Source organism: Entelurus aequoreus, linkage group LG03 (genome assembly GCF_033978785.1).
Source record: "Entelurus aequoreus isolate RoL-2023_Sb linkage group LG03, RoL_Eaeq_v1.1, whole genome shotgun sequence".
Taxonomy (NCBI): domain Eukaryota; kingdom Metazoa; phylum Chordata; class Actinopteri; order Syngnathiformes; family Syngnathidae; genus Entelurus; species Entelurus aequoreus.
In genome coordinates this window covers 85,038,776-85,055,757 of record NC_084733.1, presented here as the reverse complement: position 1 = coordinate 85,055,757, position 16,982 = coordinate 85,038,776, and the positions used below count along the sequence as shown (strand labels likewise).

The window sequence follows — 16,982 nt, the reverse complement described above, 5'->3', positions numbered from 1 at the left end:
AGTATTATTATCACTGGAGGACGAGGAATAGCTAAACATGCTCCACTACACACCGTAGCGCACCGGCGGTCATCTAAATCACTAATCCCCGCCTCGATGGGGACAAATAAAGTACGCTTCTTACAAGTACCGTTATCACTGGAGGACGAGGAATAGCTAAACATGCTCCACTACACACCGTAGCGCACCGGCGTCATTCGCGGTTATCTAAATCACTAATCCCCGCCTCCATGGCGACAAATAAAGTATGTTTCTTACATGTAGCATTATCACTGGAGGACGAGGAATAGCTAAACATGCTCCACCACACACCGTAGCGCACCGGCGTCATTCGCGGTGATCTAAATCACTAATCCTCGCCTCCATGGCGACAAATAAAGTATGTTTCTTACATGTAGCATTATCACTGGAGGACAAGGAATAGCTAAACATGCTCCACTACACACCGTAGCACACCGGCGTCATTTGCGGTGATCTAAATCACTAATCCTCGCTTCCATGGCGACAAATAAAGTACGTTTCTTACAAGTACCGTTATCACTGGAGGACGAGGAATAGCTAAACATGCTCCACTACACACCGTAGCGCACCGGCGTTATTCGCGGTGATCTAAAATCACTAATCCCCGCCTCCATGGCGACAAATAAAGTAAGCTTCTTACAAGTATTATTATCACTGGAGGACGAAGAATAGCTAAACATGCTCCACTACACACCGTAGCGCACCGGCGTCATTTGCGGTGATCTAAATCACTAATCCTCGCCTCCATGGCGACAAATAAAGTATGTTTTTTACAAGTATCGTTATCACTGGAGGACGAGGAATAGCTAAACATGCTCCACTACACACCGTAGCGCACAGGCGTCATTCGCGGGGATCTAAATCACTAATCCTCGCCTACATGGCGACAAACAAAGTAAGTTTCTTACAAGTATCATTATCACTGGAGGACGATGAATAGCTAAACATGCTCCACTACACACCGTAGAGCACAGGCGTCATTCGCGGTGATCTAAAATCACTAATCCCCGCCTCCATGGCGACAAATAAAGTAAGCTTCTTACAAGTATTATTATCACTGGAGGACGAAGAATAGCTAAACATGCTCCACTACACACCGTAGCGCACCGGCGTCATTTGCGGTGATCTAAATCACTAATCCTCGCCTCCATGGCGACAAATAAAGTATGTTTTTTACAAGTATCGTTATCACTGGAGGACGAGGAATAGCTAAACATGCTCCACTACACACCGTAGCGCACAGGCGTCATTCGCGGGGATCTAAATCACTAATCCTCGCCTCCATGGCGACAAATAAAGTATGTTTCTTACAAGTATTATTATCACTGGAGGACGAGGAATAGCTAAACATGCTCCACTACACACCGTAGCGCACCGGCGTCATTCGTGGTGATCTAAATCACTAATCCCCGCGACATGGCGACAAATAAAGTAAGTTTCTTACAAGTAACGTTATCACTGGAGGACGAGGAATAGCTAAACATGCTCCACTACACACCGTAGCGCACCGGCGTCATTCGCGGTGATCTAAATCACTAATCCCCGCCTCCATGGCAACAAATAAAGTATGTTTCTTACAAGTATCATTATCACTGGAGGACGAGGAATAGCTAAACATACTCCACTACACACCGTAGCGCACCGGCGTCATTCGCGGGGATCTAAATCACTAATCCTCGCCTCCATGGCGACAAACAAAGTACGTTTCTTACAAGTATCGTTATCACTGGAGGACGAGGAATAGCTAAACATGCTTCACTACACTCCGTAGCTCACCGGCGTCACCGCGTATGACGCCGTTCCCGAATGTAAACAAACGCCATGGGCGGATCTACACCTGACATCCACTGTAATGATATCAAGTACAACAGCGTATCAAGTCGATAATACTATCGATATTTTTTAATTGTCACAAAATATTTTTTCCTTTTAATTTATATTATGTTTATAAAGTCAGTAAATATGTCCCTGGACACATGACGACTTTGAATATGACCAATGTATGATCCTGTAACTACTTGGTATCGGATCAATACTTTAAATTTGTGGTATCATCCAAAAATAATGTAAAGTATCAAACAACATTGCCCTATGCTGCTCACTGCCACTAGAGGGCATCATTATCTGGGACATTCTAAAGTTAAAGTTAAAGTACCAATGATTGTCACACACACACGAGGTGTGGCGAAATTATTCTCTGCTATTTGACCCATCACCCTTGATCACCCCCCCCTGGGAGGTGAGGGGAGCAGTGGGCAGCGGCGGTGGCCGCGCCCGGGAATCCATTTTTGGTGATTTAACCCCCAATTTCAACCCTTGATGCTGAGTGCCAAGCAGGGAGGTAATGCTGTGATGTTATTTTTCATCTGTTTTACTTTTTTAGTATTTTCAGCCATTGGACAGCCTATAGAAGTTATAGTTTGTCTTCTTGCAAACACCTTAGAAGGTGCACCTGCCCCCACAAGGCACATGTCTGCATGAGAGTCTACATTAGCTATAATAGCCTACTATCAAAAATTCTTATATAAGTGTTATAATGAAGGCAACACATGATGTGTCTATATTAGCTGTAATAGCCTACTATCAAATGACTATAAAAGTCTTATATAAGTGTTATAATGAAGGCAACACATAATGTAAGTGTCTATACTAGCCTACTATCAAAATGACTTTAAACATCTTATATAAGTGTTATAGTGAAGGCAACACATGACGTAAGTGTCTATATTAGCTATATTAGCCTACTGTCAAAATAACTTTAAAAGTCTTATATAAGTGTTATAATGAAGGCAACACATGACGTAAGTATCTATATTAGCTATATTAGCCTACTATCAAAATGACTTTAAAAGTATTATATAAGTGTTATAATGAAGGCAACACATGACGTAAGTGTCTTTAATAGCCTACAATCAAAATGACTTTAAAAACCTTATATAAGTGTTATAATGAAGGCAACACATGATGTAAGTGTCTATATTAGCCTACTATCAAAATGACTTTAAACATCTTATATAAGTGTTATAATGAAGACAACACATGACGTAAGTGTCTATATTAGCTATATTAGCCTACTGTCAAAATGACTTTAAAAGTCTTATATAAGTGTTATAATGAAGGCAACACATGACGTAAGTATCTATATTAGCTATATTAGCCTACTATCAAAATTACTTTAAAAGTCTTATATAAGTGTTATAATGAAGGAAACACATGACGTAAGTGTCTATATTAGCTATAATAGCCTACTATCAAAATGACTTAAAAGTCTTTCATAAGTGTTATAATGAAGGCAACACATGATGTAAGTGTCCATATTAGCTATATTAGCCTACTATCAAAATGACCTTAAAAGTCTTATATTAGTGTTATAATGAAGGCAACACATGATGTGTCTTTATTAGCCTACTATCAAAATGACTTAAAAGTCTTTCATAAGTGTTATAATGAAGGCAACACATGATGTAAGTGTCCATATTAGCTATATTAGCCTACTATCAAAATGACCTTAAAAGTCTTATATAAGTGTTATAATGAAGGCAACACATGACGTAAGTGTCTATATTAGCTATAATAGCCTACTATCAAAATGACTTAAAAGTCTTACATAAGTGTTATAATGAAGGCAACACATGATGTAAGTGTCTATGTTAGCTGTATTAGCCTACTATCTAAATGACTTTAAAAGCCTTATATAAGGGTTATAATGAAGGCAACACATGATGTAAGTGTCTTTATTAGCCTACTATCAAAATGACTTTAAAAGTCTTATATAAGTGTTATAATGAAGGCAACACATGATGTAAGTGTCTATATTAGCTGTATTAGCCTACTATCAAAATGACTATAACGCCTTATATAAGTGTTATAATGAAGGCAACACATGATGTAAGTGTCTTTATTAGCCTACTATCAAAATTACTTTAAAAGTCTTATATAAGTGTTATAATGACGGCAACACATGACGTAAGTGTCTATATTAGCTATAATAGCCTACTATCAAAATTACTTTAAAAGTTTTATATAAGTGTTATAATGAAGGCAACACATGATGTAAGTGTCTACATTAGCTATATTAGCCTACTATCAAAATGACTTTAAAAGTCTTATATGAGTGTTATAATGAAGGCAACACATGATGTAAGTGTCTACATTAGCTATATTAGCCTACTATCAAAATGACTTTAAAAGTCTTATATAAGTGTTATAATGAAGGCAACACGTGATGTAAGTGTCTATATTAGCTATATTAGCCTACTATCAAAATGACTTTAAAAGTCTTATATAAGTGTTATAATGAAGGCAACACATGATGTAAGTGTCTATATTAGCCTACTATCAAAATGACTTTAAAAGTCTTATATAAGTGTTATAATGAAGGCAACACATGATGTAAGTGTCTATACTAGCCTACTATCAAAATGACTTTAAACATCTTATATAAGTGTTATAGTGAAGGCAACACATGACGTAAGTGTCTATATTAGCTATATTAGCCTACTGTCAAAATAACTTTAAAAGTCTTATATAAGTGTTATAATGAAGGCAACACATGACGTAAGTATCTATATTAGCTATATTAGCCTACTATCAAAATGACTTTAAAAGTATTATATAAGTGTTATAATGAAGGCAACACATGACGTAAGTGTCTTTAATAGCCTACAATCAAAATGACTTTAAAAACCTTATATAAGTGTTATAATGAAGGCAACACATGATGTAAGTGTCTATATTAGCCTACTATCAAAATGACTTTAAACATCTTATATAAGTGTTATAATGAAGACAACACATGACGTAAGTGTCTATATTAGCTATATTAGCCTACTGTCAAAATGACTTTAAAAGTCTTATATAAGTGTTATAATGAAGGCAACACATGATGTAAGTGTCTATATTAGCTATATTAGCCTACTATCAAAATGACTTTAAAAGTCTTATATAAGTGTTATAATGAAGGCAACACATGACGTAAGTGTCTATAATAGCTATATTAGCCTACTATCAAAATGACTTTAAAAGTCTTATATAAGTGTTATAATGAAGGCAACACATGATGTAAGTGTCTATACTAGCCTACTATCAAAATGACTTTAAACATCTTATATAAGTGTTATAATGAAGGCAACACGTGATGTAAGTGTCTATATTAGCTATATTAGCCTACTATCAAAATGACTTTAAAAGTCTTATATAAGTGTTATAATGAAGGCAACACATGATGTAAGTGTCTATATTAGCTATATTAGCCTACTATCAAAATGACTTTAAAAGTCTTATATAAGTGTTATAATGAAGGCAACACATGACGTAAGTGTCTATAATAGCTATATTAGCCTACTATCAAAATGACTTTAAAAGTCTTATATAAGTGTTATAATGAAGGCAACACATGATGTAAGTGTCTATATTAGCTATAATAGCCTACTATCAAAATGACCTTAAAAGTCTTATATAAGTGTTATAATGAAGGCAACACATCATGTAAGTGTCTATATTAGCCTACTATCAAAATGACTTTAAAAGTCTTATATAAGTGTTATAATGAAGGCAACACATGATGTAAGTGTCTATATTAGCCTACTATCAAAATGACTTTAAAAGTCTTATATAAGTGTTATAATGAAGGCAACACATGATGTAAGTGTCTATATTAGCCTACTTTCAAAATGACCTTAAAAGTCTTATATTAGTGTTATAATGAAGGCAACACATGATGTAAGTGTCTATATTAGCCTACTATCAAAATGACTTTAAAAGTCTTATATAAGTGTTATAATGAAGACAACACATGACGTAAGTGTCTATATTAGCTATATTAGCCTACTATCAAAATGACCTTAAAAGTCTTATATTAGTGTTACAATGAAGGCAACACATGACGTAAGTGTCTATATTAGCTATATTAGCCTACTATCAAAATGACTTTAAAAGTCTTATATAAGTGTTATAATGAAGGCAACACATGATGTAAGTGTCTATATTAGATATATTAGCCTACTATCAAAATGACCTTAAAAGTCTTATATTAGTGTTATAATGAAGGCAACACATGATGTAAGTGTCTATATTAGCCTACTATCAAAATGACTTTAAAAGTCTTATATAAGTGTTATAATGAAGACAACACATGACGTAAGTGTCTATATTAGCTATATTAGCCTACTATCAAAATGACCTTAAAAGTCTTATATTAGTGTTATAATGAAGGCAACACATGACGTAAGTGTCTATATTAGCTATATTAGCCTACTATCAAAATGACCTTAAAAGTCTTATATTAGTGTTATAATGAAGGCAACACATGATGTAAGTGTCTATATTAGCCTACTATCAAAATGACTTTAAAAGTCTTATATTAGTGTTACAATGAAGGCAACACATGACGTAAGTGTCTATATTAGCTATATTAGCCTACTATCAAAATGACTTTAAAAGTCTTATATAAGTGTTATAGAAAAAAGAAAAAGAAAAAAAGATGTATTACTGGACATGTTTGCAACATGAAGTCAGCATGTCCGGAATCATCAGCCAGCCCACGCCGTCCAGCTCTCGTTAGCTCGCCGCTCGGGGGAAACCGGCCTAACGGTTCTTTAACCACATTCTTCCAAGGACAGAATCCCCAGCCGCTAATTGGCAGCCGTTTAGTCAGCGGGACTTCTGAGGGAGCAGATGTGTGCTCGCAGCTGGCAGCCATGGCGACCAACTGAGGTGACACGACTCCCTTTATCAAAGACCTGCGTCCTTCCCGCTGGTGTTAACCCGCAACAGATATGTGGTGTGTGTGTGTGTGTGTGTGTGTGTGTGTGTGTGTGTGTCAGTTCCTCACCAGGGGTGCTCCAGAGCCTGGTTGCATGTAAACCTCTTCTCTGGATCCTTCTCCATGAGACAGTTGATGAAGTCTTTGGCTGAGGAAGAAAATCAGGAGGTGAATTTGTTGTGACTCCATTAATACAAACCCCGAAACTAGTGAAGTTGTCACGTCGTGTAACTGGTAAATAAAAACAGAATACAATGATTTGCAAATCCTTTTCAACTTATATTCAATTGAATAGACTGCAAAGACAAGATATTTAACGTTCAAACTGCTAAACTTTGTTCTTTTTTTGCAAATATCAGCTCATTTGGAATTTGATGCCTGCAACATGTTGCAAAAAAGCTGGCACAAGTGGCAAAAAAGACTGAGAAAGTTGAGGAACGCTCGTTCAACACTTATTTGGAACATCCCACAGGTGAACAGGCTAATTGGGAACAGGTGGGTGCCATGATTGGGTATAAAAGCAGCTTCCGTGAAAAAACTCAGTCGTTCACAAACAAGGACGGGGGCGAGGGTCACCACTTTGTCAACAAATGCGTCAGCAAATTGTCCGACAGTTTAAGAACAACATTTATCAACCAGCTACTGCAAGGAATTTAGGGATTTCACCATCTACGCTCCGTAATATCATCAAAAGGTTCGGAGAATCTGGAGAAATCACTGCACGTAAGCGGCGATGCCCGTGACCTTCGATCCCTGCATCAAAAAGCGACATCAGTGTGTAAAGGATATCACCACATGGGCTCAGGAACACTTCGGAAAACCACTGCCAGTAACTACAGTTGGTCGCTACATCTGTAAGTGCAAGTTAAAACTCTACCAAGCAAAGCCACAGCCATTTATCAACAACACCCAGAAACGCCGTCGGCTTCGCTGGGCCCGAGCTCATCTAAGATGGACTGATGCGAAGTGGAAAAGTGTTCTGTGGTCTGACGAGTCCACATTTCAAATTGTTTTTGGAAACTGTGGACGTTAAAAGAGGAAAAGAACCATCTGGATTGTTCTAGGCGCAAAGTGTAAAAGCCAGCATGTGTGATGGTATGGGGGTGTATTAGTGCCCAAGACATGGGTAACTTACACATCTGTGAAGGCACCATTAATGCTGAAAGGTACATACAGGTTTTGGAGCAACATATGTTGCCATCCAAGCAACGTTATCATGGACGCCCCTGCTTATTTCAGCAAGACGATGCCAAGCCACGTGTTACAACAGCGTGGCTTCATAGTAAAAGAGTGCGGGTACTAGACTGGCCTGCCTGTAGTCCAGACCTGAAAATGTGTGGCGCATTATGAAGCCTAAAATACCACAATGGAGACCCCCGGACTGTTGAACAACTTAAGCTGTACATCAAGCAAGAATGGGAAAGAATTCCACCTGAAAAGCTTCAAAAATGTGTCTCCTCAGTTCCCAAACCTTTACTGAGTGTTGTTAAAAGGAAAGGCCATGTAACACAGTGGTAAACATGCCCCTGTGACAACTTTTTTGCAATGTGTTGCTGCCATTAAATTCTAAGTTAATGATTATTTGCTAAAAAAAAACATGAAATATCTTGTCTTTGCAGTCTATTCAATTGAATATAAGTTGAAAAGGATTTGCAAATCATTGTATTCTGTTTTTATTTACCATTTACACAACGTGACAACTTCACTGCTTTTGGTGTTTTGTACTTTCTGCAGTTGACTGACTAAACACACTCCTCACTAAGCATAATCATTTAAGGAATATGGTAATATTTGGTCTTCTCTCACCAGAATCTGAAATGTCGTCCCAGTAGGGCGCGTCAAACTCGTAATCGGCCTTGAGGATCTGCTCAAAGAGCTTGGAGTCGTTCTCGTCGTAGAAAGGAGGGTAGCCGCAGAGCCTGGCAAGATGGACCACACCACAAAAGTTGACGTACACTGGTAAAGAACATGATGTCATGGCTGTCTGGAGTTTCCAATCATTTCTACAACTCTTATTTTTTTTGTGATAGAGTGATTGGAGCACATACTTGAACATTCATGAATTTATGAATTTATTATGGGTCTACTGAAAATGTGAGCAAATGTGCTGGGTCAAAAGTATACATACAGCAATGTTAATATTTGCTTACATGTCCCTTGGTAAGTTTCACTGCAATAAGGCGCTTTTGGTAGCCATCCACAAGCTTCTGCTTGACTTTTTGACCACTCGTCTTGACAAAATTGGTGCAGTTCAGCTAAATTTGTTGGTTTTTCTGACATTTCTTCAGCATTGTCCACACGTTTAAGTCAGGACTTTGGGAAGGCCATTCTAAAACCTTCATTCAAGCCTGATTTAAGCCATTCCTTTACCACTTTTGACGTGTGTTTGGGGTCATTGTCCTGTTGGAACACCCAACTGCGCCCAAGACTTGCCAACCTCCGGGCTGATGATTTTAGCTTGTCCCGTTTACTCTCTGTAAAGCACCAGTTCCATTGGCAGCAAAACAGGCCCAGAGCAATAATACTACCACCACCATGCTTGACGGTAGGCATGGTGTTCCTAGGGATTAAAGGCCTCATCTTTTCTCCTCCAAACATATTGCTGGGTATGGTGGCCAAAACAGCTCCATTTTTGTTTCATCTGACACCACACGGACAAAGATAAGAACCTTCTGGAGGAAAGTTCTGTGGTCAGACAGTCCATGTGTGATAGAGACAGGGCGAGAGGTCATCCATTTGATGTCAAAAAGGATTTGCTGTGTTCTAATCGCATCTACTGGACTTGCACTTTGATTTTTTTATTTATTTTTTTTATTCCTGCAGCACGCAAAAGTTTAGACAGATTACACGGACTGCATTCATATTAAAACAGATTATAGACTACATTAATATGAAGGGGGAAGCGAACTGTGTGTTGTAATCTGGAGAAGATAAATCCAGTGGAGTGCTTTTGATGATGAAATGGTTTCCAGTAGGGCCGGGCGATATGGCCTTTTATTAATATCTCGATATTTTTGGGGCCATAATCACGATACACGATATATATCGCGATATTTTGCCTTAGCCTTGAATGAACACTTGATGCATATAATCACAGCAGTATGATGATTCTATGTGTCTACATCACAACATTCTTCTTCATACTGCATTAATATATGCTACTTTTAAACTTTCATGCAGAGAAGGAAATCCCAACTAAAAGTGTATTTATTAAACAGTTACTAAGCAGTGGCACAAACATTCGTGTCATTTCAAAACAGAAAGTGCAAGATTGTCAGACATTTTAAAACGAGCTACGAGGGCACTTTTGTGCATGATGTCACTAAGATGACATATCAAAACAACACTAAATTAAAGTGCACTTTTTGCACACAGAACGCCACTACAATAGTTTAAAACAAATAAAGTGCACTTTTGTGCATGATGTCACACAAGATATTTCAATAACGGTCAAATAAAAATGAGCTGCATCATAGCAAATCAAACAATGTATGTCCTTCGTTCTGTGGTAGGTTCCTGCGGACGTTATCTCCTTCTGTTGTTAATTTTTTTTTTCCATACAGTGTTAATCTGGAGATTGTTGCTTCGGTATTTTGTGGGTGTGGCACTGAACGGAGTTTCAAGCACTCTTCATTCTCTACCCTGCAAAAAGTGACATCTAAGTAAGATGAAATATCTCAAATAAGGGTGATATTTGATTATTTTCTGTCTGATAAGATAATTCTTCTCACTAAGCAGATTTTATGTTAGAGTGTTTTACTTGTTTTAAGTGTTTTGGTCCTAAATGATCTCAGTAAGATAATACAGCTTGTTGCTGAGATTTGATGACCTATATTGAGTAAAACATGCTTGAAACTAGAATATCAAAGCTGTGTCATCAACACTCACAAGTATAAAACTACTTTTTTTAAGTAATAATTTCTTATTTCAAGCATGAAAAAAAAAAATCATGACTTTGACACAATTGTGTCTCATAATTAAAACAGATGACAGCCAAATGGACTTTGCTGTTTTACCTTCAATGAAACAATAGAAAATAGGTACTCATATAGTAGTACAGTTGGCACAGTACAGTAAACTGACAGTTAATATTTAAACATTTAACATTTCAAACAATTTTGAACAGAAATAGTTCATGCACATTCAGATAAATTCCTCAAAATTACAATTATAAAATTTACAATTATAACATTTATATGCGCACTAATTGACTGAAAGAGCACGCACTGGGCGCGATGATGTCATGTTGTCGATGGAAAAATGCCTTTTTAGACAATATGATTTGCCTGAGCGGCTAGGAGACCCCGAGAGTAACAAGCGGTTGCCTTGTTGCCTTTCCATTAAGAACAATAAATTAGTTTTTAGTATAAGTTTGCTGGTTTCAAGAAATGTAATGCCGAGCGCATATCATTATGTCAAGATAATGGCACCAGCATTTACTTCATTTAAGAATATTTTTCAACATATTGAGAAAAAAGGTCCCTTTTTTTTCTACCAAGAAAAGTGCACATGTTATTAGTGAGAATATACTTATTTTAAGGTATTTTTGGGTTCATTGAGGTTAGCTAATTTTACTTGTTTTGGAAAGTCTTGACAAGCCAAATTTTCTTGTTCTATTGGCAGATAATTTTGCTCAGTTCAAGTAAAATACCCCTCATTTTTGTATTTTTTTTTCTTGTTTTTGAACACTGACTTTTTGCAGTGTGCTACTTTTTGTACCAAATCTGCTTAGTGAGAAGAATGATCTTATCAGACAGAAAAATAAGCAAATATCAGCCTTATTTGAGATATTTAATCTTACTTAGATTTCAGTTTTTGCAGTGTTCCATTAATTATGATTGGCATTTTAATACAATTTCATTATTGTTTTCTACACTGTCAGATTTCAAACTAAAAGTCACACTTTGAGGTCCTAAAGGCAAAATACGGCCATGTTTGCCAAACCTATAAAAATATGATTTCTTTAAACCAGGCCCAAATTTAGAGAGAAAAAATGTGTCTGGGGGCCGGTAGCGTATTTTTCGGACTATAAGTCGCAGTTTTATTCATAGTTTGGTTCCGGTGGTGCGACTTATACTCAGGAGCGACTTATGTGTGAAATTATTAACACATTAGCATAAAATATCAAATAATAATATTTAGCTCATTCACGTAAGAGACTAGACGTATAAGATTTCATGGGATTTAGCGATTAGGAGTGACAGATTGTTTGGTAAACGTATAGCATGTTCTACATGTTATAGTTATTTGAATGACTCTTACCATAATATGTTACGTTAACATACCAGGCACGTTCTCAGTTGGTTATTTATGCCTCATATAACGTACACTTATTCAGCCTGTTGTTCACTATTCTTTATTTATTTAAAATTGCCTTTTAAATGTCTATTCTTGAACTGGACGAAGTGGCTGGGTAGAGGGAAGGCTGGGCTTCCCTGCTTAGGCTGCTGCCCCCGCGACCCGACCTCGGATAAGCGGAAGAAGATGGATGGATGGGTTTTATCAAATAAATTTCCCCAAAAAATGCGACTTATACTCCAGTGCGACTTATATATGTTTTTTTCCTTCTTTATTATGCATTTTCGGCCGGTGCGACTTATACTCCGAAAAATACGGTATATCTCTTTTTAGGAACACTAATACAAAACCTCCCAATAATGTCTGAATGCTAAAAACGTTATGACAGACCGCCTTAAAAAACGGAATAGAATTTTAATTTTTTTTATGAATGAGACATCCAGAATGTACATGAAAATAAAGAATGTGGGATTTACAATATTAACTATGAAGGATAAAACACTGAATATTGACAACATATGAACGTCGCACCCCATCTGCTTAGTGAGAAGAATTATCTTATCAGACAGAAAAATAAGCAAATATCACCCTTATTTGAGATATTTCATCTTACCGTATTTTTCGGAGTATAAGTCGCACCGACCGAAAATGCATAATAAAGAAGGAAAAAAACATATATAAGTCGCATTTTTTGGGGAGATTTATTTGATAAAAGCCAACACCATGAATAGACATTTGAAAGGCAATTTAAAATAAATAAAGAATAGTGAACAACAGGCTGAATAAGTGTACGTTATATGAGGCATAAATAACCAACTGAGAACGTGCCTGGTATGTTAACGTAACATATTATGGTAAGAGTCATTCAAATAACTATAACATATAGAACATGCTATACGTTTACCAAACAATCTGTCACTCCTAATCGCTAAATCCCATGAAATCTTATACGTCTAGTCTCTTACGGGAATGACATCAATAATATTATTTGATATTTTACGCTAATGTGTTAATAATTTCACACATAAGTAGAGATGATGTTCGAAATCGGTTCTCCCGGTTGTTCGATAAGAAAAGAAACGATTCCATGGACTCGAATCCCTTTTTGAGAACCGGTTCCCGTTATCGAGGCCACTATAGTAAAGAAAAAGAGTTGGTTCTTTATTCGAATCCCTGGGAACGAATCCCTTCCCACGTACAGGAAATGCCCTGTGGGACCTGCAATGTTATGCCCATTTGATTGTAGACTCTTACTGACACCTTGTGGCGATATTAAAATACTATGCGTCATTAGTTAGGGCACTTCCGGGTTGAGACAATTGAGAAGTAGACAAGTTGTGTTAGCTCTTGGAAAAGATAAGTCTGTAAGTAAACTGTTTAACTTGTTTATGTAACTCAATATTAAGGTGGAAAGTGGTTTGATACTAAGATGTTAGTAAGACTGTTTCAATGGATGTTTTGAGGACTTAAAATGGCTGCCAGTCGTGTATTTCCACCATCGAAATAGTTTCAACACTCAGAAGTATTTGTTTGATGATAGTACTGTATATTTGCGTGAAGCTAATATTTACATATTGTGCATTACATTTCAGTATGTTAATTGAATCACATAGCTTATACATTTGTCATTGTGTGTACTTAAAAAAAATAAAAAATAACAGTACAGTGCAAGACAAAAGTAAAAATAGGAAAAGAGAAAGCGAGATCAACAACAATAAAGACCCTAAATGGATTAATCTGCTTTGGAACTTTATTAGACGTCTTGGATTGTTTGTTAGCTGTCTGCCTGTGTGTGTAGTTAGTATGTTCCAATAGCAGCAGAAGTGCACTTTTTGGAGAGCTGTATTATTTTCAGTTTTGAGCCCAAGGGACTGATTTTATTTAACACTATATTATTATTTATACACCTATAGTGATCACAGAGACAGGTTGTTTTTGTGTTACTGTATATATTTGTTTTTCTGAAAAATCCCACTTAATATACTTTGGGTAACAACGTCAATATTTTTTTTTTTTTTTTTTTTTTTTTTTTAGGGGGGTAACAGTCAATATTTATTTTTATTTTTTTATTTTTTTTTCTTATAAAATAAAAGTGAGCTTTTGTTAAACCAAATATTGTGTTTTTTTCCATATACAACAACCTATCTGGACTCGATAAGAGAATCGATTCGATAAGAGAATTTGATAATGGGCTGAAACTCGATAATTTCTTATCAAACACCATCCCTACACATAAGTCGCTCCTGAGTATAAGTCGCACCCCCGGCCAAACTATGGAAAAAACTGCGACTTATAGTCTGAAAAATACGGTACTTAGATTTCAGTTTTTGCAGTGTATCGAATATATCGATTTATATCGCCCAGCCCTAGTTTCCGGTATTTCATAACCACAGTTGAAGGTGAACTCCATCTTCTGATGGACTCTCAATTTAATTCTGCCTAATGAGCTCCTTACGGTAATTGGCTTGGCACCTTGCTCAGAGAGCTGCATGGCTGCTGAGGGATAAGAATGGAAAGCGTGTCACGCGTTGAGTACTTACAGAATATAAGCGATGACCCCTATGGACCAGCAGTCCACGGCTTTACTGTAGGGCCTCTGCGCTAACACCTCAGGTGCTGCAACAAAGAAAATGAAAGGAATATATACGCAAACAACGGCGTTGTGTAACTAAGGTCGTCCACGTGCGTGCGACAGATGCTTCAGATTAAACCTGCTGCCGGATTAGATTAGGCCATGTCGTCGGGTTTAATTAGCTGGGCGCTAACACGCTCGCAAACACAAGAGCTCACCCACGTATCCCGGAGTCCCGCAGGCGGTGGCCATCACGTCCCCGGTGCCCTCCATCTTGGACAGGCCGAAGTCGCTGATCATGATCTTGGACTCGTCGTGCGGGCTGAAGTAAAGGAGGTTCTCCGGCTGCGACGAAAAAACAGTCAAAAAGGCCAGTTAGTACTGTGATGATGAACTTTTGAAGTTGGCACGTTGTGTAAATGGTAAATAAAAACAGAATACAATGATTTGCAAATCCTTTTCAACTTATATTCAATTGAATAGACTGCAAAAACAAGATATTTCATGTTCCCATTTTTTGGGGGCAAATAATCATTAACTTAGAATTTAATGGCGGCAACACATTGCAAAAAAAGGGCATGTTCACCACTGTGTTACATGGCCTTTCCTTTTAACAACGCTCAGTAAACGTTTGGGAACTGAGGAGACACATTTTTGAAGCTTTTCAGGTGGAATTCTTTCCCATTCTTGCTTGATGTACAGCTTAAGTTGTTCAACAGTCCGTTGTGGTATTTTAGGCTTCATAATGCGCCGCACATTTTCAACGGGAGACAGGTCTGGACTACAGGCAGGCCAGTCTAGTACCCGCACTCTTTTACTATGAAGCCACGCTGTTGTAACACGTTTTGCTGAAATAAGCAGGGGCGTCCTTGCTTGGATGGCAACATATGTTGCTCCCAAACCTGTGTGTACCTTTCAGCATTAATGGTGCCTTCACAGATGTGTAAGTTACCCATGCCTTGGGCACTAATACACCCCCATACCATCACAGATGCTGGCTTTTACACTTTGCGCCTAGAACAATCCGGATGGTTCTTTTCCTCCTTTAATGTCCACAGTTTCCAAAAACAATTTGAAATGTGGACTCGTCAGACCACAGAACACTTTTCCACTTCGCATCAGTCCATCTTAGATGAGCTCGGGCCCAGCGAAGCCGACGGCGTTTCTGGGTGTTGTTGATAAATGGCTGTGGCTTTGCTTAGTAGAGTTTTAACTCAGACTTACAGATGTAGCAACCAACTGTAGTTACTGACAGTGGTTTTCTGAAGTGTTCCTGAGCTTATGTGGTGATATCCTTTACACGCTGATGTCGCTTTTTGATGCAGTACCGCCTGAGATGATGGAAGGTTCGTAATATCATCGCTTACGTGCAGTGATTTCTCCAGATTCTCTGAACCTTTTGATGATATTACAGACCGTAGATGGTGAAATCCCTAAATTCCTTGCAATAGCTGGTTGATAAATGTTGTTCTTACACAATTTGCTCACGCATTTGTTGACAAAGTGGCGACCCTCGCCCCCGTCCTTGTTTGTGAACGACTGAGCATTTCATGGAAGCTGCTTTTTTTATACCCAATCATGGCACCCACCTGTTCCCAATTAGCCTGTTCACCTGTGGGATGTTCCAATTAAGTGTTGGACGAGCATTCCTCAACTTTCTCAGTCTTTTTTTGCCACTTGTGCCAGCTTTACCGAAACATGTTGCAGGCATCAAATTCCAAATGAGCGAATATTTGCAAAAAATAACAAAGTTTTCCAGTTGGAACGTTAAATATCTTATCTTTGCAGTCTACTCAGTTGAATATAAGTTGAAAAGGATTTGTATTCTGTTTTTATTTACCATTTACACAACGTGCCAACTTCACTGCTTTTGGGGTTTGTACTTATCTCCATGAATAATGGGACGAGCTTATTAACACACACAAACTACTGAATCCCAACTTTGTGCCAATCCCGCTGCCGGGTGTGTGTCTATCACGGGTCATGGTACCTTCAGGTCCCTGTGCACGATGCCCATGGCGTGGAGGTAGTTGACGGCATCCAAAACTTGCCGGATGAGGCGACTGGCGTCCATCTCGGTGTAGAAGCCCTTCTCTACGATGCGGTCAAAGAGTTCGCCCCCGGACACCCTGTCAGCACAGCCGGGACACGCCGTTGATTACAGCGGGCTCGTTTGCACGCCACTACTCAAACACCGCTCGCCATTTTTGACAAGTCGTGACTAGCAAACTGTCATTGCACGCCAAGGCTGTGAGAAGGAAAGTGTGATTTTACCCTAACGTACACTACCGTTCAAAAGTTTGGGGTCACATTGAAATGTCCTTATTT

At 37.9% G+C, this 16,982-nt stretch overlaps 1 protein-coding gene across 4 annotated transcripts in view; it reads right to left on the bottom strand.

The window, feature by feature from the left end:
• camk1db (calcium/calmodulin-dependent protein kinase 1Db) overlaps positions 1-16,982 on the bottom strand; it is a 105,233-nt gene that overhangs the window by 33,219 nt on the left and 55,032 nt on the right. For all 4 annotated transcript variants that reach the window (XM_062043048.1, XM_062043044.1, XM_062043045.1 and 1 more), the window contains exons 4-8: positions 16,645-16,783; positions 14,873-14,999; positions 14,623-14,698; positions 8,591-8,703; positions 6,854-6,932 (exon numbers count right to left, since the gene is read on the bottom strand). In XM_062043048.1, coding sequence (XP_061899032.1) covers positions 6,854-6,932; positions 8,591-8,703; positions 14,623-14,698; positions 14,873-14,999; positions 16,645-16,783 — 534 coding nt within the window. The remainder of the gene's footprint in view (positions 1-6,853; positions 6,933-8,590; positions 8,704-14,622; positions 14,699-14,872; positions 15,000-16,644; positions 16,784-16,982) is intronic.